Source organism: Eleutherodactylus coqui, chromosome 1 (genome assembly GCF_035609145.1).
Source record: "Eleutherodactylus coqui strain aEleCoq1 chromosome 1, aEleCoq1.hap1, whole genome shotgun sequence".
Taxonomy (NCBI): Eukaryota; Metazoa; Chordata; class Amphibia; order Anura; family Eleutherodactylidae; genus Eleutherodactylus; species Eleutherodactylus coqui.
Window position 1 is genome coordinate 518,565,675 of NC_089837.1, and position 24,539 is coordinate 518,590,213.

At 47.4% G+C, this 24,539-nt stretch overlaps 1 protein-coding gene across 1 annotated transcript; it reads left to right on the plus strand.

Annotated features, from left to right (window-relative positions):
* The first annotated feature begins 3,658 nt into the window (after positions 1-3,658).
* ANKRD42 (ankyrin repeat domain 42) lies at positions 3,659-23,901 on the plus strand. Its single transcript, XM_066588171.1, has 12 exons — positions 3,659-3,743; positions 5,924-6,090; positions 7,436-7,543; positions 7,631-7,750; positions 7,862-7,997; positions 9,871-10,071; positions 10,846-10,971; positions 11,515-11,620; positions 12,173-12,342; positions 15,151-15,277; positions 19,393-19,534; positions 23,506-23,901. The coding sequence occupies exons 1-12, from the start codon at positions 3,722-3,724 to the stop codon at positions 23,605-23,607; spliced, it is 1,527 nt and encodes a 508-aa protein (XP_066444268.1). The 5' UTR covers positions 3,659-3,721; the 3' UTR covers positions 23,608-23,901.
* Positions 23,902-24,539: the final 638 nt, after the last annotated feature.

Genomic DNA, 24,539 nt, shown 5'->3' on the forward strand with positions numbered 1-24,539 from the left:
TGGGGCCACTACCACAGGCACTATTACTATTGGGGCCACTACTGCGGGCACTAATACTATTGGGGCCACTACTGCGGGCACTAATACTATTGGGGCCACTACTGTGGTCACTATTACAATTGGGGCCACTACTGCGGTCACTATTACTATTGGGGCCACTACTGCGGTCATTATTACTATTGGGGCCACTACTGCGGTTACTATTACTATTGGGGCCACTACTGTGGTCACTATTACTATTGGGGCCACTACTGCGGTCACTATTACTATTGGGGCCACTACTGCGGTCACTATTACTATTGGGACCACTACTGCGGGCACTATAACTATTGGGGCCACTACTGCGGACAGTAATACTATTGGGGCCTCTACTGCGGGCACTATTACTATTGGGGCCCCTACTGCGGGCACTATGACTATTGGGGTCACTACTGCGGGCACTAATACTATTGGGGCCACTACTACAGGCACTATTACTATTGGGGCCACTACTGCGGGCACTATAACTATTGGGGCCACTACTGCGGGCACTATAACTATTGGGGTCACTACTGCGGGCACTAATACTATTGGGGCCACTACTACAGGCACTATTACTATTGGGGCCACTACTGCGGGCACTAATACTATTGGGGCCACTACTGCGGGCACTAATACTATTGGGGCCACTACTGCAGTCACTATTACTATTGGGGCCACTACTGCGGTCACTATTACTATTGGGGCCACTACTACAGGCACTATTACTATTGGGGCCACTACTACAGGCACTATTACTATTGGGGCCACTACTGCGGGCACTAATACTATTGGGGCCACTACTGCTGGCACTAATACTAATGGGGCCACTACTGCGGGCACTAATACTATTAGGGCCACTACTGCGGGCACTAATACTATTGGGGCCACTACTGCGGGCACTATTACTATTGGGGCCACTACTGCGGGCACTATTACTATTGGGGCCACTACTGCAGGCACTATTACTATTGGGGCCACTACTGCGGGCACTAATACTATTAGGGCCACTACTGCGGGCACTAATACTATTGGGGCCACTACTGCGGGCACTATTACTACTGGGGCCACTACTGCGGGCACTATTACTATTGGGGCCACTACTGCGGGCACTATTACTATTGGGACCACTACTGCGGGCACTGTTACTATTGGGGCCACTACTGCAGGCACTATTACTACTGGGGCCACTACTGCGGGCACTATTACTATTGTGGCCACTACTGCGGGCACTATTACTATTGGGGCCACTATTGCAGGCACTATTACTATTGGGAACACTACTGCGGGCACTATTACTATTGGGGCCACTACTGCGGACACTATTACTATTGGGGCCACTACTGTGGGCACTATTACTATTGGGAACACTACTGCGGGCACTATTACTATTGGGGCCACTACTGCGGACACTATTACTATTGGGGCCACTACTGCGGGCACTGTTACTATTGGGGCCACTACTGCGGGCACTATTACTACTGGGGCCACTACTGCGGGCACTATTACTATTGGGGCCACTACTGTGGTCACTATTACTATTGGGGCCACTACCGCGGGCACTATTAGTATCAGGGCCACTACTGCGGGCACTATTACTATTGGGGATACTACTGCGGGCACTATTACTATTGGGGCCACTACTGCGGACACTATTACTATTGGGGCCACTACTGCGGACACTATTACTATTGGGGCCACTACTGCGGGCACTGTTGCTATTGGGGCCACTACTGCGGGCACTATTACTATTGGGGCCACTACTGCGGACACTATTACTATTGGGGCCACTACTGCGGGCACTATTAGTATTGGGGCCACTACTGCGGACACTATTACTATTAGGGCCACTACTGCCGGCACTATTACTATTGGGGCCACTACTGCGGGCACTATTACTATTGGGGCCACTACTGCGGGCACTATTACTATTGGGGCCACTACTGTGGTCACTATTACTATTGGGGCCACTACTGCGGGCACTATTACTATTGGGGCCACTACTGCGGACACTATTACTATTGGGGCCACTACTGCGGACACTAATACTATTGGGGCCACTACTGCGGGCACTATTACTACTGGGCCACTACTGCGGACACTATTACTATTGGGGCCACTACTGCGGACACTATTACTATTGGGGCCACTACTGCGGGCACTATTAGTATTGGGGCCACTACTGCGGACACTATTACTATTGGGGCCACTACTGCCGGCACTATTACTATTGGGGCCACTACTGCGGGCACTATTACTATTGGGGCCACTACTGCGGGCACTATTACTATTGGGGCCACTACTGCGGGCACTATTACTATTGGGGCCACTACTGCGGACACTAATACTATTAGGGCCACTACTGCGGGCACTATTACTACTGGGCCACTACTGTGGACACTATTACTATTGGGGCCACTACTGCGGACACTATTACTATTGGGGCCACTACTGCGGGCACTATTACTATTGGGGCCACTACTGCGGGCACTGTTACTATTGGGGCCACTACTGCGGGCACTAATACTATTGGGGCCACTAGTGCGGACACTATTAGTATTGGGGCCACTACTGCGGGCACTATTACTATTGGGGCCAATACTGCGGGCACTAATACTATTGGGGCCACTACTGCGGGCACTGTTACTATTGGGGCCACTACTGCGGGCACTGTTACTATTGGGGCCACTACTGCGGGCACTGTTACTATTGGGGCCACTACTGCGGGCACTATTACTATTGGGGCCACTACTGTGGACACTGTTACTATTAGGGCCACTACTGCGGGCACTATTACTATTGGGGCCACTACTGCGGGCACTGTTACTATTGGGGCCACTACTGCGGGCACTATTACTATTGGGGCCACTACTGCGGGCACTATTACTATTGGGAACACTACTGCGGGCACTATTACTACTGGGCCACTACTGCGGGCACTATAACTATTGGGGCCACTACTGCGGACACTATTACTATTGGGGCCACTACTGCGGGCACTATTACTATTGGGGCCACTACTGCGGACACTGTTACTATCGGGGCCCACTACTGCGGGCACTATTACTATTGGGGCCACTACTGCGGACACTGTTACTATCGGGGCCCACTACTGCGGGCACTATTAGTATTGGGGCCACTACTGCGGGCACTGTTACTATCGGGGCCCACTACTGCGGGCACTATTACTATTGGGGCCACTACTGCGGGCACTATTACTATTGGGGCCACTAGAATAACTGAGGCTTTTGATATGTGGAGATGAAATCGTTGCCCTTCCTTAAGGAGTTGTGCTGCGCCCAGGCATTTAATACTTAATATCATTAATGACTCCTCTCATTAGACACAGCGCCCCCTACAGCCTCAGAGTGGGATATTTCTCCTATAAGGTCCTTTATTATGGACAAAATGACAGCATTTGGCGCCTCAATAACCTATGAACTACAAGTCCCAGCATTCCCTGCAGTGAAGTACAGCGATTAGCGGCTCCAAATTGTTAATATGCATACCCCCATTAGGGGCCCGACAAACCGGAAGCCCAGGAGCAGCAGAAGCGCGATGCCAGCTTTACAAATGGCGTCTCCCGACCACCTACACGTGTAGGCGGAAGTGACGTAGCAGAGCAGAGTTTCCATGGGAACCGCATCGCGTCCCGGAAGTTGTCTGTAGAATCACCTATTTCTACCTCTCCATAGGCAGAAGGATGCCGGCGGCGGCTTCAGCAGGTGAGGGACAGCAAAACCACAGACTAAACCGTGTAGAACCAGAAGTCTCAGCATGCCGGCAGGTCATGGGTTCTGCCTCTGGTGTTAACCCCTTATTGGGCAGGTGTTGCCCCTTTGTAGTCTGCATCTCTTAGGGCTCATTCTGCCCCGGTTACACTGTGACTGCGGTGAGTTCACATACGTGTAATTTTCACGTGACTTTTGGTCGCAGCATGGCGGATTTTGTTGCGTATTACGTGCTAGGATCGGCCGCTGAAGTTACTGGCTCTGTGCGAATGCGCAGGAAACGTGGATCCGCTGTATGTTTAAACAACGGGCCCTTCTGCAGGTTTTTTTCCCCCTCGCATTGCAGTGCGGAAAATATAGCATCTGGTCCTATCTTTGGCGCTTTCTTGGAACGCATCGCCCATTGTTTTCTATGGGGCCGCACAAGCATTGCAGGGCGTACGAGTGCGATGCGATGTTTCCCGTTGAAAGCACTTGCTAATCAGCCGCGGCGGAAGATTGCTCCTCCCCTGAAGTGATGCGAGGCGATTGTAACACGAAAACGCCGCGCATCCGCTGGGACATCACGTGATATCAGGCTGACCTACACGACCCGATATCACACTCGTCGTGTGAGATAAATTAGACTCCGTCTATTCCTACACGCACGTGACTTTCATTTACCGCATTCACCATGTATCTCGCGTCCGTGGTGAAAACACGGTTGTGGACCTGAGCCCCATGGCACAAATGTACCTGCGCCAGACTTTAGCACCATGCTTTTGCGCATCGGGCGTTGCGTATTTATTTTGCAAGAGTGGTTTTCACTGTACTGTTTGCACACGCAAGTCATGCGCCAACCCCCCCCCCTCCCCGTTTATAAACATTACCATCTGTATTCACTGCGCACCCGGATTTTTCTGGTTGTTTATTTTTGTTTTTATTTTTTAACACCATGAACACGGTTACATAGTGGATGAAAAAAAAAAAAGGCAGATATCCACCAGACCCGCAGATACACACCTGCTGAAAATGAAGTGTTAGGCCGCTTGCAGACGGGCAGGATTTCCGCCACTGGAAGCCTGCATAGGATTGCGTGCGTTAACAAATGCAATCCTATGCAGACGTCCGCGCGAAATCTTGCGCGGCAAACAAACCGCAGCATGCTCTACTTCTCTGCGGGGCTTGCAAAGTCCCGCACAGAAATGTCACTCACCCGCCGCCGGCTCCGGTCTGCACATGCGCCCGCAAGCTGGCACATCAAACAGACGCGGGTGAGTACGCGCCATTCTCTGCAAGCGCTCAGGTCGGGTCCCGCGACGAGAATCCTCGCCGCCGGATCCAACCCGCTCGTCTGCAGGCGGCTTTATTCACTGGCAAAAATTGCATCCGCCCGTGTGAACAAGCCGGCTTCGCACAGACGAGGATCGCGGAGTTGAACGTTATTTTTGCCGCTCAGTGAAAAACATAAAAGAAAAGCTAAAAACTCCATTTTTTTTTTTTTCAATCCCACCTCCCAGAAAACTGAAGAAAAAGCAATCAAAAAGTCATCTGTTTCCCCAAAATGATCCTAATAAAACCCGCAGGTTATCCTGAAAGTCCTCCGACTGCGCCGGCGAGGACAAAATAAAGATGTTGTCGGTCTTCTAATGCGCCGGCGGAGGAAGAATTTTAAATTTTTTTTTTTATTTTAAGTGTACAATCGGAGTTAGACGCAAAAAGGAATTTCTCCAGTTTTTTTTTTTTTCTTCAATTTTCCCCCTTCCAAAGAAATGTAGTAAAAGTTCTAGAACACGTTATATGGACCCCAGAATGGTGCAATTACAACCCACAACTTATCCCGGCACATGGCTCAGTCAGCAAAATAATAGGAGTGAAGATAGCTTGACCGCTGAGGCACAATGTGGGCCGGTCACTAAGGGGTTAAAATTAATGCATCAAAATTTGGCTAGAAGGCTACAACAGTGATCAGAATACATACGGCAACCCCCCCTCCCGCTCGCCATCCTTGTGGTATAACGGCCGCAGTGGCGACTCTATAATCCGCATCATGCTTATTGTTGCCGCTGAGTAACGCCAGTGCTAATCCGCATTCACATCAGGGCAAAAATGTGAGTTTCTACCGCAGCTTCTTGTGATACGTGTGAACACGGCCTTATTGTAAGTAACCGGTTTCCTATGACGGGCTTTTACAGCGGAGCAGCAGAAGAGGAGGGGTTATGGCAGCATCCACGAGGCGGTGCGCTGCGGACATATCGAAGATCTCGCTGCCATCGTGAAGAATGGGACCAGCGTCAATGAGGTGGACCCGGTCCATAGGTTCACACCACTGCTCTGGGCCGCACATGCCGGGAGTCTGGAGGTAACTATTATGTGCCCTAAAGCCGGAGAGCTCAAAATACTGCAGGGGTGTAAGTGCAACAATCCGAAATCCCATAGAGAACAACCCACAAAGTTAGCCTGGGATGATGCTCGGAGTTTGGGTCACGAGACCCGCGGTCAGGCCGGGACACCCGTCCATGTTACGGGCACATAAGTGGAGCATGCTGGTATGTCTCGGCACCTCTAGGCACTAGTTCTAAATTTCAAGGTATATTGGCCACCCGCCTCCTGGGATTTGTCCAGCGCTGCTTTAACCCTTTCCAATCCACTGTCTGACGTCTGAAGACATTATGATTTAAGGCTGTACAGCTCAGATGTTGGAAGATGCCCGTCGGGGTTGTCTTACTGTATATTGCCAGCCTCTCTGCTGTCGGAGCCTATCCAATGTGTCACCTCATGCAGTACTGGCTTTAGCCAGCAGATAGAGCTGTTGTATAACGGCAGAAAAAGAGTAAGCCCCCTAGGAAAACCAGGATACAAATTGGATTGAGAAGGGTTAAAGGGCTATGCTAGTCTTTAAGGGGTTTTCAGATGTGATCTCTGTATACATGAAAAACTCTATAGACTTTGTATTTCATGGTTTTGCTCTTTTAGTATATGTGTTTGATGTCAGTGGATGAATGATGTCAATGACAGCGGACATTCTTGTTTACCACTCTTGTATATATCTAGATCTGCGGTCAGCTGAGAACTGGAAACACTTGTATCCAGTCTAGACAATGCTCTGTGAGCTAAACAGCCCGGACTTCAAACTGATAGAAGCACTGTACACAGCTAGCCTGTCAGCTGAGAAGTTGATAAAATTGTATCTAGTGTAACCAATATTCTGTGAGCTCAACAGCCCGGACTCCAGACTGATACCTTACAGCAAACTATCACAGAGATCTGGACAGCTGCTGCTGATGTGTTGAGCTCACAGAGCATTGTCTAGATTGGATACAACTGTATCTACATGTCAGCTGACAACAGGACTAGTGATGTACTGTGTATCAGTCTGGCATCTGGCTTGCTGAGCTCACAGAGCATTGTCTGCACTGGATACAATTGTATCCAGAATGATACATTGTACATAGCAAGTGTCAGCTGAGGTATGGATACAATTATATACAGTGCAGATAATGCTCTGTGAGCTCAACACATCAGCAACAAGTGCACAAATCTCTGCTAGTTTGCTACAATGTATCAGTCCTGGCTGCTCAGCTCACAGATGTTCTACAATCCGTCTGCTCTATAACCTGCCGCCTGCAGTTCAGACGCCATATGTGATGTGATGGGTGCCCTTTAAATGATGGTTAACCTCTGACCCTTCTAAACGCCTCTTGCAGTGTCTTCATTGGTTACTGTGGCACGGAGCTGATATCACTGATGTTACCACCAGAGGATGGACGGCGGCTCACTTAGCTGCTATAAAAGGCCAAGACGCCTGCATGCAGGTACGCCGCCGGCAGTTCTGTGGAGGATCGCTGTCTCATACAGTTTTACAGTTCTAGTCATGGACTCACCCGTCTTCTCGATTATAGGCCCTTATATTGAGTGGAGCCAACCTATCAGCTAAAGACGAGCGGCAGTGCACCCCCGCACACCTGGCTGCGTCCCATGGACACTCCTTCACTCTACAGACCATTCTGCGTAGTGGAGCGGTGAGAGTGCTCTAATATACTGACAATGCAGCTAGTGTCGGTGTGATGAGGATTCAAGAGGGCGGAGTTATTATTATTATATATATAAAATACTAGTTATATTTATTACAGGATACAAGCAGCCCTGACATGAATGGCTGGACACCAATTCATTACGCTACTTTCCATGGCCGACTCGGCTGCTTGCAGCTCCTTGTGAGGTGGGGGGCATCTGTGGAAGAAATTGATCACGATGGAAACTCATCAGGTATTAATACTATCAGAGTCATAATTACACTGTAGTCCTATCTGCAGTAATGTAACTGCTATAATACTACCACTAGAGATGAGCGAGCGTACTCGGAAAAGCACTACTCGCTTGAGTAATTTGCTTTATCCGAGTATCGCTGTGCTCGTCCCTGAAGATTCGGGTGCCGCTGCGGCTGACAGGTGAGTCGCAGCGGGGAGCAGGGGAGACCGGCGGGAGAGAGGGAGAGAAAGATCTCCCCTCCGTTCCTCCCCGCTCTCCCCTGCAGCTCCCCGCTCCGTGCCGGCACCCGAATCTTCAGGGACGAGCACAGCGATACTCGGATAAAGCAAATTACTCGAGCGAGTAGTGCTTTTCCGAGTAAGCTCGCTCATCTCTAATTACCACCTATATAACTACTATAATACTGCTCCTATGTACAAGAATATAACTACTATAATACTGCCCCCTATATACAAGAATATAACTACTATAATACTGCCCCCTATGTACAAGAATATAACTACTATAATACTGCCCCCTATGTACAAGAATATAACTACTATAATACTGCCCCCTATGTACAAGAATATAACTACTATAATACTGCCCTCTATGTACAAGAATATAACTACTATAATACAGCCCTCTATGTACAAGAATATAACTACTATAATACTGCTCCCTATGTACAAGAATATAACTACTATAATACTGCCCCCTATGTACAAGAATATAACTACTATAATACTGCCCCCTATGTACAAGAATATAACTACTATAATACTGCCTCCTATGTACAAGAATATAACTACTATAATACTACTTCCTATGTACAAGAATATAACTACTATAATACTGCCTCCTATGTACAAGAATATAACTACTATAATACTGCCTCCTATGTACAAGAATATAACTACTATAATACTGCCCCCTATGTACAAGAATATAACTACTATAATACTGCCCCCTATGTACAAGAATATAACTACTATAATACTGCCTCCTATGTACAAGAATATAACTACTATAATACTACTTCCTATGTACAAGAATATAACTACTATAATACTGCCTCCTATGTACAAGAATATAACTACTATAATACTGCCTCCCATGTACAAGAATATAACTACTATAATACTGCTCCTATGTACAAGAATATAACTACTATAATACTGCCTCCTATGTACAAGAATATAACTACTATAATACTGCCTCCTATGTACAAGAATATAACTACTATAATACTGCCCCCTATGTACAAGAATATAACTACTATAATACTGCCCCCTATGTACAAGAATATAACTACTATAATACTGCCTCCTATGTACAAGAATATAACTACTATAATACTGCCCCTATGTACAAGAATATAACTACTATAATACTGCCCCCTATGTACAAGAATATAACTACTATAATACTGCCCCTATGTACAAGAATATAACTACTATAATACTGCCCCCTATGTACAAGAATATAACTACTATAATACTGCCCCTATGTACAAGAATATAACTACTATAATACTGCCCTCTATGTACAAGAATATAACTACTATAATACTGCCCCCTATGTACAAGAATATAACTACTATAATACTGCCCCCTATGTACAAGAATATAACTACTATAATACTGCCCCCTATGTACAAGAATATAACTACTATAATACTGCCCCTATGTACAAGAATATAACTACTATAATACTGCCCTCTATGTACAAGAATATAACATAGTACTTCTGATATGGTTCAGCATATTAATAGGGGGGTTATCTGTATATCAGAACATTCCCTCATTATTGATAGTTTCTTTTGTATAAGACAGGATTTGTGTTCTACAGATATAAGTATATACATGTTGCGGTATATTATTTCTTTCAGTGCATTTAGCAGCCATGGAGGGACATCTGCACTGCTTAAAATTTCTGCTCAGTAAAGTCAGCAGCTTCACATGTGCATTGGAGGCGAAGAACAATAAGGGAGAAAAACCGAAGGAGCTGGCAAGAAGATTTTATAAGGAGAGAATCATTCAGTATATAGACAGTGTAGAATATGAGCGAGACCATCCTGAGGAGAGCGAGAGTGAGTACTACCGAGATCCGATGTGGTCCCCACCATAAAGATTTTCTTATGTCATATATTATCGTTTTATAATCTGATACACTGCTCCAAACCCTTTCCTCCTCCCTTTACAGCTATAGAAGTAAGTAGTCTCCACTCTATGAGGCTCAGTACTGACAGATGTATACACTTCTAAGGCCGCCTGCAGACGAGCGGAAATCCTGCCGCGGGATTTCCCGCGGGATTTCCGCCGCTGAAAGTCTGCATAGGAGTGCATTACAATACGCACTCCTATGCAGACGGCCGCGGTTTGGCCGCGCGAAATCTCGCGCGGCAAACAAACCGCGGCATGTTCTAATTTTCTGCGGGGCACGCACTCACCTGGCCGCCGGCTCCGGTCTGCGCATGCGCCGGCTGCGCGGCAGCCGGCACATCAAAGAGCCGGGGCCGCCAGGCGCGGGTGAGTACGCGCTCGCCCCTGCAGGCTCTGGGGTCGGATCGCGCGGCGAGATTTCTCGCTGCCGGATCCGACCCGCTCGTCTGCAGGCGGCCTTATTGAGATAAATTCTAGATCAGTACACAGGAAAGCTCCTGAGCTCCCTCTAGTGGCATTTATAGGCAGCCAGAATGTGACCATGAATCTGTATTGTTGCATGAAGGAAAGCAGCAGAGTTGGAGCTGTGTATCAGAGCAGAAGTTAATGAGCACAGAATTATAGTAATCAAATTAAAAACAAAAAAAGTTATAGATACTATAACTGCCATTTAATGTGATGGGGTTACATTCCTTTGCTAGATCTGGCTTTTCCGGCTCATGTCGCTGCCTTCAAAGGTGATCTGGTGACCCTTCGAAAACTGGTGGAGAGTGGAATAATTAATGTTAATGAACGGGATGACAAAGGCTCCACCCCCTTACACAAAGGTAAGTGTCATAAAGGAGGAAAGTCCTAGAAGAGGCACTAGGCCTTATATTTAAGGTATGACCTATTTTTACCAGGTTCGGTCCACTTCCCTCCCACTGCTCTCCGCTGAGCCACGGCTGAGCAGCGCTGGAGACCTAATCGGAGCGATCGCTTCCTGGAGGAGGGATTTATGAATCCTGCAACCAGGAAGCGATCTTCTGTGGGTGTCCGAGAGCAGTGGGAGGGACATGAACCGAGCCTGCTAAGTAATGCATTGCTTTTTTTCTTTTATGTTATGCAGCTTGGGCTTATTTTGGGGTAGGGCTTATATTTCAAGTCTCTCCGAAAAATCAGGGTAGGGCTTTTTTATCGAGGAAACTGTGTATAATACTGCCCCCTATGTATACCAATAGAAGTGCTGTAATACTGGCCCCCTATGTACAAGATCCAAATGGACCACCTCGAGCATTTTTTAGACCTACGTGGCTTGTTTTGTGGTGTTTTACACTTAAGTTGGGGAAAATGTGGCTTCGTGTCATGTAACCAAGTGTTGTGCTCCTCAGCTGCAGGCCATGGTCAGGTGGAGTGTATACAATGGCTGCTGGAGATGGGGGCGGACTACAACATCAACAATGAGGCTGGGGAGACCCCAAAAGATGTTGCTAAAAGGTAGTAGAAGATTTATCGTTTTATGCTGAATTGCACTGTCTTGGGTTCTGATCTGCTCTACAAGTGAGGCTACTTTCACATCTGCGTCTGAGGCCATGTTGGCAACCTGCGGCTCAGATCATCACAAAGCTCTGAGCAACTAGAAAAGAGTGGCACGGTGTTATCCAGTAGAGCAATATGTGATTGTTCCCAGCAAGAGAAACCAAGTAATCTTGTAGATATGATACCTGAAGAAGAGGCCTGAAAGCTCGCTATAACATCATGTATTTTTGTTATCCATTAAAAGTTATCATATCTACAAGATTACTTGGTTTTTCTTGCTGGGAACAATCACAAAGTTCTGTGCTGGATACCGCATCATATTGTGCTATTGTCCCTGGGGAAATACTAGAGGGCATGAGGCAAGCCAAACAGACCCCGTTATAGTCAATGTCGTTCATCGGGCACCATTTGTTTTTGTCATAAGACGGTTAGGCATTCTGTTTTCCTACTACCATGGCGGAATAGGGAAACGGAGACCCTCATCGCGGTATCCTCATGTGTCGGTGACAGGTTTTCACAGCTGGCTGCTGTAAAGCTCCTGGGGGGAAGAGACGATGAAGATTCAGAGGAGGAGATAAGTGAAGACGATCCCTTGTTTTTCGAGAGACATGGCGTAGAAGGAAGCACCGACCAACAAGATGACGTCAGTTTGAGTGCAGCTGAAAAGAAGGCGTCCCGTGGTACGTGAGAACTGCTGCTTGAGAGAATCCATACCTAGAGTAGACTCGTGGTGGGGAGCACAAACCTGCCAATAGTAGATGAAGTTGTGGTGCCGACCGCAAAGGATTATGGTGAAGACCAGTGGTCTCCAATCGGCAACTCTCCTGCTTTTGGACAACTACAACACCCAGCACAGTTTGTCAGTATACGCAGGGTGTTGAGAAACTACAACTGCTAGAGAGCCACATGATGGAGACCATTGGTCTTGAATTTTAGAACCATGAGCCTTTGCCTGAGTTTTGGGAGGAGTCACATAATGACCATATTTTATTAAAACCCTACCGTGCTCTACATTTATGGCTCTGGTGGGATGTAGTTCACACACAGTGCCATAAGTATACAGGGTGGCGCAGACTTTGGAAACAGTTATACACTAAGCAAACAGCTGGTGCCCTGCTGCGCATGCTAGTAATAGAACTTGCTACAATCCCAGCCATATAACCCCTCAGATGCGGCGATCGATACTGACTGCAGCACCTAAGTGGTTGTTCAGAGGGAGGGTGATCCCTTTATGCTCATTAGGACCTGTACAGCGTGATTACAAGGTTCTAATGCATTTCTATGGCTGTCATGTACAAAAGTAACCAAAAAGGCATCCCAAAATGGTACCACTGAAAACTGCATGTCCTCCCATGAAAAAAAACCAAGTCCTCATAAAGCTATATTGGCAGGAGAAATAACATTTTCTATAAGTCTTTAAGGCTGCAACACTTTATTCAAATTATTTTCAGTTTTTGTTTTCCTCCCTAATTTCCCAAAAATCGTAACTCTATAACTTCCTTTATACTTCTAAAACATTTTTAAATGGTGTGAATTGAATTTTTTTTTTTCTTTTGCCACGATTCTCCATGGATAGACTGACAGCGGAGATCCGTCTGCCGGCTCCTGCTCCCGGGCAGCGGCTCTCGCAGCGGAGATCTGCTGCAGGATACCGCAACGCCCGTGGACAGGCGGCCTTAACAATTAGAAAATAAAGTTTTTTTGTTTTTTTTTTTAACTCGTTTTATTGAAAAAGAAATCTCCCCTCCAGTATAAGCTTACATAACTTTTCATACAACGTGAATTCCTCAAATTAAGGCAGAATTGCACAGATCCAATATATAATACAGCGCACTCCTACCTGAAGTTTCCATAACATTAGAACTTTAACAGTTGATACCCGTTTTATTGGGCGGACGCCGGTACACTTGTACTCAGCATGCCTTGAAGCAGATCCTGCGTGATATTGGCGTCTGACGAGCCGCACCACCTCCCCCACACCCTACTAAATTTCTCCGGGCACTTTCTATTTTTGTAGACTTTTTACATGGCAAGGTGGAATTAACAATGTTCTGCCACCTTGAGAACGCTGAGGGGGGCGACTATCCATCCATCTCAAAGCTATCGTCTTGCGAGCCATAAACAATACTTTAATGAGACATATGCGGTCATGAGATTGCCAGCGCTCCTCGTCCAGGATTCCCAATAAGCACATGCCCGGGTCGGGTGGGGCTGGCACTTCCATTAGCTGGCTTAGGAATTCTGTGACCTCCCTCCAATACGCATAGCTCTCTGGGCAGCTCCATATTAGATTATTAAAATTTGCGCCTGGTGTCGGGCACCGGTGACATTGGTTAGTAGGCACCCTGTTCTTTAGTCTAGTCGGTGTTAGATAGCACTGATGTTAACTTGTTATTTACAGCTGGTGATACCATGGTATATGAGGACATTGGCACATCCCACACCTCCTTGGTGAGAGAGGGCATGAATTCTTTCCATTTATCTATTATCATCATCGGTGTACAGGAAATCTTAGAATGCAGTGTATGGGTATATAACACTGATATCAGACCCCTAGGGCCTTGAGGGCACAATATGCCTATCAGGGGCAAAATAAAAGCTTCTTAGTTCCCATCAGGGACTTGAACTTGTGTTTGACTGTTTATAGCATATACTGCAATACCACAATACTTCAGTTCCATCTCAGGCAGATCTGTAAATGATGAGAGTTGTGGTGATTAGATGGACGGTCTTGTCACCGGAGGCCCTAAAAGTGGTTCCCCCCCTTGGCCTATAAGAGGCTCTCGGAGGCTCCTTGTGTGTAGTGACCTCTTCTTCTTCTGCTTGTAGAAGCTTGTTGACCACTAGACGCCTCTACGACGCAGAGAAGAGATTTGACCCCCTCGCAGCGTACGCTTACTCCTCTAGCATCAAGAGGTTAAGCATCAAACTTGGCTGTGTGCCTCAAGGCTTAAGCGGGTTACAGCAGGCTTTGGATTAAACTGCGCTGCTAAAATGTCGCAAGTGATGAAGCGTGACATTCAGCAGTAAAATCCTTCCGTATGCCTCCCTTACCTACAGCATAAATAACAGCAGGCTTCCTAAATATGGGTCAAAGTGTCCTACACTACATGGACAAAAGTAGTTGGACTCTGCAGCAAATATGCAAATACAGAGTTTGCCGAACGGCATGCTGGGAAGGGCCTGGTGATAACTATTCATCCAACCGAGCACTTGTGGGACCAATTGGAGCGACGGGTATGACCCCACCACCCATGCCCATCCTTATAACAATCTCTTCTCACAGCCTGGCATGAGGAATGGTGGCTAAACCTGCCCAGACTTACAGAGAACTTGTGGAGAGTACGCCTCGACGTGCGGCCGCTGTAATCAAAGGGAGGGCCGAGACGTCACTACATAGAAGAATAAAGCACTTTTACAGAAAAACATGCAGCGTCCAAATACTTTTGTCCATATAGTGTGTATATTATTTTTTTATTTTTTTGCAGCGAGGGCCTACAATAAAATGAAGGAACTTCAGAAACTTCTAGAAATCGCCAAGAGCAATTTTCAGCATCTCGGTGGCATCCTGGAAGAAGAAAACCAGAGGAGGAAGGAGCAGAAAGAATCAGAGAAGTAACGTATTAGCATGAAGTGTAACTGTTCTAGAGGTGGTCACTGTGACCGGACTGTATCGGGGTTGTCTACTTCAGAAAACCCATTGCCATACACCCGGCTTTGAGGTAAGAGAAGGGTCTTCATCTATTGGCCTCAGTAAAGAGTGGTTTTAAAGAATGTCTTTCTCTAGAGGACCCATCCTGTCCTGTATTACATATACGTCCTACTGATATGAATATGTGCTGTGTAAGGCCTCCCTCACACGGGCATCGCTGCATCTTCTTGTGGCAGTACCGCGATCTGAAGGCGCTACAAAGTCACTTGACTTTGTAGCATCACATGCAAGGATTTTCGGCGGAGGGCTTAAAAAATAAGCCCTACCTGAAAATAAGCTGTAACTGAAGAGAAAGGGGGGGGGGGGGGGGAGTATACATCACCTCTCCCGCGCTGTCTGTGACACCACAGCAGCTTCTCCCTGGGGCCCGGCACTGATCATCATCTTCATCATCTTCTGGCCGGGAATTGAAAAATTCCCAGGCGCTGGAAGCGCTGGCTGTGATTGGCAGACGCTTAGCCAATCACAGCAAGTGCTCGATGAATGGCTGTGATTGGTTCAATCACGGCCATTCATTGAGCACTTGCTGTGATTGGCTAAGCGTCAGCCAATCACAGCCAGCACTTGCAAAAGGTGGGGATTTTTCAATCCCCGGTCAGAAAATGAAGAAGCTGCGGCGGAGAGCGCTTCTAAGGTGATGTATGTGTTTTGTTTTTTGGTTTTTTTTGTTGTTTTTCTGCAGCTAGGGCTTTATGGCTTTGACATACTTTATTTCCCATGTGGTGGCACTGCAGGGAAACTGAACACTTACAGTTCAAGGGGCCCTTCTAAGAAGTACAAAGTGGAGAACCCCTTTAATCCCTTCACGCCCAAGGATGTATATGTACGTCCTGGGTGCATGCGGCTTGTATAGAGCAGTATCGGGAGCCAAGCCTGCTCCATAATCGGCCCAAGAAAGCTCGCTTTGACAACTGACATCTGACTGCAACAGTCATGGCAGCCCAGTGCCTTCTAAAGGCTGCCAGAGCCGCTATATGCTTTTGCACGTAAAGACAATCCTGTGGCCTCCCTTAATACAATGCAGTAGAAATACCATATACTGCAGTACTGAAATATTGCATTCTATGGTATAAGCAATCAAACGAAAGAAAGTTCAAGCTGCCAAAGAAAAAAAAAAATCACTTCCTTTTAAAAGGATAGTAAAAGTAAAAAAAACAACAACCCTTTACCCGTATTTATGATATAAAACAATGAAAACAGGAAAAATCTTCTTTCGTATTGCGATGTCCGTAAAAGTCCAATCTATCCAAGTAATGCATTATTTATACCACGTAGTGAACATTGTCAGGAAAAAAATACACAATGCCAGAGTTGCGCTTTTTTCGTGACCCCATTTACAAGTAAAAAATGTAATAAAAAGCAATGACAGTGGTGTGTACGCCAACGGGGCGCTGCTGGATGTTACAGGGGGTCCCACAGAACAAGCCTTGGATGGAAAGATATACTACTTTCAAAAAATAGGAGTTTTTGGGAAGAAAAATGAACTAATTTGATAAACCAGACTCCATGAAGATGGGGGAATAGCCTTTTTTTTTTTCTTTTTTACTTCACTTGAAAGTTTTTCAGAATAAATAGTACAATTGAAAACTGCAACTCGTCCCACAGAAAAACAAGCCCTAGCCAGCGAGAGTCGAGCATTGGAACAACAAACCTTTTAGATCTCTTCTGCTCATCTACTAATCACGTTTGAAGTCGCTGCCAGTAGGGGTCTCCTTTACATCTTCAATCCACTATTTACTGTTAGGTACAGAGCTTCTGTAGTGCTGTTTCCCTGAAAATAAGACCCTGTCTTATATATATTTTTGCTCCAAAAGAGGCACAGGGTCTTATTTTTGGGGGTGTCTTATACTCAATAAGCAGGCAGCGTCCGAGTGCCTCGCGCTGGTCTGTGGTGCTGTGATAGGCTTCCATGTAGTCCTCAACATTGAAAGAGCATCTCTTGCTGGTAACGAGCCTTGAATACCCCAGCAAGCGAGTGCTCTGATTGGTTCATCGAGCAGCGGCTCTGATTGGCTAGGAAGCGCTCCTGAACCAATCAGAGCGCTCGCTTGCTGGAGGTGGAGTATTCAAGGCCCGTTACCAGCAAGAGATGCTCCTTTAGCGTTGAGGACTACATGGAAGACTGCCACAGTGCCAAAGACCAGCACGAGGGACCTGGACGCCGCCTGCTAGGTGAGTATTGTGTTTTTGTTGTTTTTTTTTCCATGTAGTGTATCTAGGGCTTATTTTCGGGGTAGGTCTTATTTTCGGGGAAACTCGGTAACAAGGATACAAAGACATTTCCATAGCAATGCGAAGAAGTAGTATCTTCACAGACAGCTTCCCTGTACTTGCAGGCTGACAGACCTGCAGACACTGTGGTAACTATCGCCACAGATTGTGCCTCTCCTGCTGTTACAGTGTGTGGGTATGTGTCTGTGTGCACATACGTACATACATTATAGTGGCTTTTCTATGCATTTGGCCAGACTGCCTCTAAATAAATGCCTGATCGTCGTGGTAGAGCAGAGGTGTGGGCTTGCAGATACTGATTGGACCAGAGAGTGTAATGCAGCATCGAAAGTAAGTGCAAAGAAATCAGGACAGTGAACTACTGGCAGAATGCTAGGCTTGCTACATGCCCTCCTCCTTCAGGAAAGTGGATTACAAAGAGCAGACAACAGAAAATGGGTAAGACCTCCAGAAAATCAGAACGTGCAAACAGCAGCAAATGAGAGTAAGGGCTCGTGCACACCTGCTTTTTTACTGTGTTTTTTTTCAAGCAATTGTCAATGGGACTTTCTAATGTTAAAAAACGCATCGCACAAAAACTGAAAAGCACCGAATTGTGATGCATTTTTAACATTAGAAAGTCCCATTGACAATTGCGTGAAAGAAAAAAAGAAGCAATATCACGTGAAAGATATGCGCAAGAAAAATGCAAGTGTGCAGGAGCCCTTAGGAGAACCTGGTTTAGTTTAGAAAACATGTTGAAAACTCGGGGTACTAATGTCCTTGTTTAGGGTGGATTCAGACGACCGTATGTCGGCTCGGTTTTCACGCAGAGCCGATATAAGGTGTCCTCATCTGCAGGGGGGGGGAGGATGGAAGAGCCAGGAGCAGGAACTGAGCTCCCGCCTCCTCTCTGCCTCCTCTCCGCCCCTCCGCACTATTTGTAATGAAAGGAGGTGGGACGGGGGCGGGGCTAAGTTCCGAGAATTCGCCCCGTCCCGTCTCTCCTCATTGCGAATAGTGCAGAGGGGCGGAGAGGAGGCAGAGAGGGGGGCGGGAGCTCAGTTCCTGCTCCTGGCTCTTCCAGGCCCCCCCCCCCCCTGCAGAGAGAGATGACGTATATCGGCTGGGCGTGAAAACAGAGCCCATATACGTTAGTCTGAATCCACCTTTAAAGTGTATCTAACAGAGGTGGGAGGAGATGGCAAGAGCTGCATTTCAATGAAGCCTGCCTGACTCTGACAAGAAGCTGCTAATGACCTCTGTTGGATCCTGGACTCCTGTATTAAGGCCCATTTAGACACAACGATTATCGCTCAAAATTCGCTCAAAAGCCGTCTTTTGAGCGATAATCGTTGTGTCTAACGGCACTGACATCGTGCAGTTTTCCTTAACCAGTCGCTGATCAGGGATTCACAGCGGGATACAGCTGATACTATTGTTTCAGCTGTATCCCGCTCTCTGATGACAGGCTGGGTATGAAGAACACAGCAGTCCAGCTGTGTTCTTCTTCCCCTGCTCGGAGCGCTCGGCTGTATAACAGCTGGGCGCTCCAAGCAGAGAACAGCTGTCTTCTGCATACCTCGCTCGGAGCACAAAGTGATTGCTTGACGTTTGAGCGATCACCTTGAGCTGTAAAGGCACACAACCAGGCTTTAGAGGAAGAAGAGCGGAGGAGTAACCTGAATATCCGGGGCTGCTGTGTAAAGTCTGTACCAGGGCCTCTGCCCACTGGTGTCTCCTTACGTGGCGGAGGACATTTGGGCCTCCTATCAAGTATCTTATCCCTCCTTATTGTCTTCCTTAGGGAGATCAGAGACTTGGAGGCTCTTCTTGAGTACGAGCGGCTGCGGCGGGAAAAGATGGAGATCCAGCTGGATGAGTACAGAGTGCAGATCTCGCAGCTCCGCAGCAGCCTGGGGAAGATGACGCCTCCTCCAAGACCCAGCGTAAGAGGCTTATTACGGGCTGATATCTCCCATCTTTCATGCTCAGGTGGCCTCAGTCACCTGGGAATAACTTCTGTTGGACCAGCAGTACAGAGTATTTCAGGAATGAATTGTGCTCACCCGTGCTGTATAACCCCGGGACCCTTTTAATTTAAAGGGGTTTTCCAGGAAAATACTGTTAAGCGTGAGTACCCACTTGCGTTTTTCTTGCGTGTTTTGTTTTCACGTGATATTGTTGCGTTTTTTTCACGCGATTGTCAATGGGACTTTCTAATGTTAAAACCACATTGCACAAAAATCGCAAAGCACCAACTTGACAATCGCGTTTTTCTTGCGTGTTTTTTTCACGCAAGTGTGCAGGAGCCCTAAGGATGTATCCTCAGGATAGGTCATCAGTAGTTGATCGGCTGGGGTCCGCCACTTGGAGCGGAAGCACATGCTCTGACCCCTGTGTAGTGGCTGGTGCTTGTAATTGCAAGCTTGGGTGTCATTAAAATCAATAGGAGTTGTGCTTGCAGTTACAGGTGCTAGCCACCAGGTGGCGGACCCCAACTACTCAGCTGTTACTGACATATACTCAGGTTGGATCATCAGCAGTATTTCACTGGAAAACCCCTAAAAGTCACTTGGGAGTTGACAGACAAGAACGTTACCGAGTGCAGCGACTCGGCAGCGCAGAGTATTGTGGACCACCATGAACTATCCATTAATGTGATTCTGTTATTGAGGAGAGGGCCGCCTATATGAGAGGCAACAGATAGATTTTGGGGGAAGCCGGGCCCCCAGCAGCACAGAGCATTTCAGGAGAGGAGTATTGTGGGATGCGGCGCCATCTATATCTGTGTGGCACTAGCTCATGATAAGAAGTCGGAGGCACAGTGGAAGGAGCAGCTTCCCAGCAGCACATAGGAGAGAAGTGTACTTAAGGGGGTCCGGAAAGTCTTCAGACCCTCTCACTTTTTTTTTTTTTTTCTTTTTCTTACATCTTAGGTTCTGGCTTTGCGCAAATTAAAAAAATCCAAGTTTTTTTTCCCCTCATTCTGCCCTCAATACCCCATAATGACAAAGTAAGAACCGAATGCTAGAAATCTTTTGTTTTTCATTAAAAAAAACCACTTCACATTGACATACGTATTCACACCTCGTACTCAGGTGAAGCCCCTTTTGCAGCGATTCCAAGCTTCTTGGGTATGATACCACAAAGTTTGCATACCAGAATTTGGATGGGGGGGCCGTCTGTAGAAGCCATTTTCAGGTCTCTCCAGAGAGGGTATAAGTCAGGCTCTGATCTTGAGGTCATTGTCTTGTTGGAAGGTGACCCTTCTGCCCCGTCTGGGGTCCCTTGTCCTCTGGATTAGACTGTCATCATCTCTGTACTTTGCTCCATTCAGCTTTCCATAAACCCTGAACGGTCTCCTTTCCCCCAGCATGATGCTCAACCACCAGGCTTCACTGTAGGGATGGTAATGGGCAGGTGATGAGCGGCGCCTGGTTTCCATCCACCCTGACGGTCTCCCTTCCCCCAGCATGATTCTCCACCACCAGTCCTCACTCTAGAGATGGTATTGGGTAGCTGATCAGTGGCGCTTGGTTTCCATCCACCCTGACCGGCCTCTCCTCTCCCAGCATGATGCTGCCACCACCAGACTTCACTGTAGGGATGGTATTTGGCAGGTGATGAGCGGCGCCTGGTTTCCATCCACCCTGACCGGTCTCCCCTCCCCCAGGATGATGCTACCACCACCAGGCCTCACTCTAGGGATGGTATTGGGTAGGTGGTGAGCGGCGTCTGGTTTCCATCCACCCTGACCAGCCTCCCCTCCCCCAGCATGATGATGCTGCCACTACCAGACTTCACTGTAGGGATAGTATTGGGCAGGTGATGAGCGGCGCCTGGTTTCCATCCACCCTGACCGGTTTCCCTTCCCCCAGCATGATGCTCCCCCACCAGGCTTCCTTCTATGGATGGTATTTGGCCGGTGATGAGCGGCTCCTGGTTTCCTCTGTCCAAAAGGTTCAATCTTGGTTCCATCAGACCAGAGAATCTTGTTTCTTACAGTCTGAGGGTCCTTTAGGTACTTTTAGGTAAACTCCAGGTGGTTTTCACGTCTCTTAGGCCTCGGTCAGACGAGCGTCTGTTTTGCATGCGCATAATGCAAGCTTCTTAAAGAACCAATGAGTTCTTATAGAAGCGTTCATATGCGCAGAATTAGCAGCGCAAGTGAGCGCACATCTAAAAAAGATAGGACATAGGTGCGCGTTTTGCAAGAGTTTCCACTGACTCCTTTGGGAGCTGGGGTTAATGGAAACTCCTGCGCAGGGAATAGCTTCCCCGCTGCTTACAGCAGGGCATTTAAAAGGTGAAAGGAGCACCTGTTAAATGTCCTGCTGTTAACCCCTTAGTCTCCGTGGGGATGAGGGGACTCCCCGAGGGTTCCGTTATTCCCCACGGGGGAGTCCCCTCATCACTGAGCACTGTGACAGCATTGTCACAGTGTTCAGTGATGAGGGGACTGCAGCGAGGACGAAAGAATCCCCTGTCACAGCTGTGGCAGAGGGCCCTGCTGCCGCCCCATTGAAAGCAATAGGATAAAGGATACCCCCGGCGGGATTTTCAAGGAAGGGCTTGAAATATAAGCCCTTCCCTGAAAATAACCCCTAGCTGCTGGAAAATAAATACATTCCCTAGCAGCGCTGTCAGGGCTCCGGTGTGTTTTCTCCCCGACACTCTTCTGTATCATTTCTTCTGGCTGGGGATTTAAAAATCCCTGCCTCCTGGAAGCTCTGCCTCTGATTGGCTGAGTGCAGGGACCAATGACAGCCATTCAATCATGTGTCAGAGTGAAGCTGCTGTGATCACTGCGGAGAATCATAGAATGGCAGAATTAGAAGAGAAGGGGCGCCAATGGCAGAGCTGCCAGTTCCAGGGCTCTGGTGAACGCCAATCCAGCTGCCCATTGTTGGGCTGTGAGCAGAGGTCTTGCCACAGGACGTCGGGCCCTCGTGCACATGTTTGCGCATAGTACTGTTCACAAATGCACGCAAAACGCCCCCGCCCTGATTAAAAAGGCTATTTAGCCTAATGAGGTCCCGATGTCTTCTTTTCGTTGCAGTTTTGCGCAGTGTTTCACGCATCCCCTTGTGTTTTGCGCATTTCCCATACATATCTATGGGGTCCTTGGTGCACAAATACACGGGCAAATAGAGCAAATCCAATCTTTGTTCCTCACGCGCAAAATACAGCAATGAGAACTAACCGATTGACGTCAAGGGATTCTGTTTTCTGCGTATTGCAAAGATGGTTGTCTGAAGGGCCCTCAACGGTGCGGATCTGCCTCGGGTTTCAAGCTTCCATGATGTAGAACCCAGACTATTCCCAAATACACTGCAGATCGCAGGCGGATGAGATATTATGTATTGTCCATGGAGCTTGTGCTGGAGATGATTTACATCACAGGTTGTCTGGTTTTGCATCCAGTCAGTCCAATGGAATTGAGCTTGCAGTACCAGACCCAACCCGTGGACAAGTGTGGCGCTGTTTTTGGAAAAGGGCAGCATTGTTATTCTAATCCGGTGCAACGCTTTTACCTTTTTTGTCCCCAGGAATGCTTTTTTTTAGGACCAGTTGCCCTAAAGTTTTGATCCAAGATCAACAAGAGTTGATCTAAGATCAAGTAGAAAAACATTGCTCCAACATGGTTTAGTTAGCGTTTTTTTTTTTTTTTTTGACGGATCAAACTAGTTGAACTTTTGTTTAGCAACCGAAATCCAGGCTTTTCCTGGGTGGTAAAATTACAGCCACGTTGGCTGCTGGTAGTAAAAAACATGGCCGCTATCACTATGCATGCTGGGAAGATCACCTGACTACAGTCACCAATCACGATGTGCGATGCATTTCTTCTAGGTCCGACCTTTGCTTGCAGACCACAAGTTTCTTATCACTTTTCACCCCTGACTTATTTTCCCTCTAGAAGCCCTCGGAGATGCATAAGGAGAAGAAAAGTGCGAAGAAGAAACCGGTTCGGCAGGCGAACCCTGGAGGCGTGTTTGTGAGGAGAGAACCGGAGAATTAACACAGAGCATGCTGGGAGTCAGACGGTCGCAGGTCACCTGACAGCGGGATAGTCTTGTATACAATATGACTGATAAGCTCTTATTTCTGGACTTTCTATTCCTGTTGTGGGAATTACGACAATTGAAGTAGAAGTTAAAGGAAACCCTTCACCAGCCGGAAACGGGATGGAGGGAACACTAAACTAGAGCGGGTACCAACACTCTTCTATTAAAGCCCATGATGCCGGCAAACCTGGTAAAGCTGAGTTGTGTTCATTGCTGTTGGTCTCTAAATTACATTTCATGACACTTTAGTTACAGTCTCTTAATTATTACCTGGCCTCTCGTGGAGCCACGGCCTCAACACCGCACTCAGTAGAAGTCTATGTGGTGGTCTGACCCTTTCACAACATAGTGGCAGTGGACTGGAGCCTCCTCCACTCCCACAGCCAACTGCATTCTTCACTCCATGACAACACAGCAACGTGTGCCGTGCTCCACATTTTATCCTTCATCCGACACCACCCTGCGGGCACAGTGTGTCCTCTGATTTGCTCACACAGGAACACGGCGACCAGTTCTAGAACGCTCCCCAATTGTCAAAGTGTCTGGGTTCGAGGCTTCACACACTTGTCAGCACGGGCCATGACAGCAACTGCTACAAGCATCAAAGTACACCATCAACCATAAATCACTCCGACTTCACCAGTCTGACGGAAAAGGGTCACCTCTTCATGGTTACCCTGTGTCCGAGACAAAAATGGGATAAATGGCAATCAAAAACACTGAAACCCTCCGGCGGCTTCTCCAGATGTGTGAGGAGCCAGGAACATTCTGTTACAACCCGGCCTCACATGGGCGTACTTGTGCGCAGTACACAGAGAATAGAATCCATTGACTTCAGTATGTGCGTATTTTTCCTGAGTGTTTCAGTCGCAGAAAAAAACCAAAA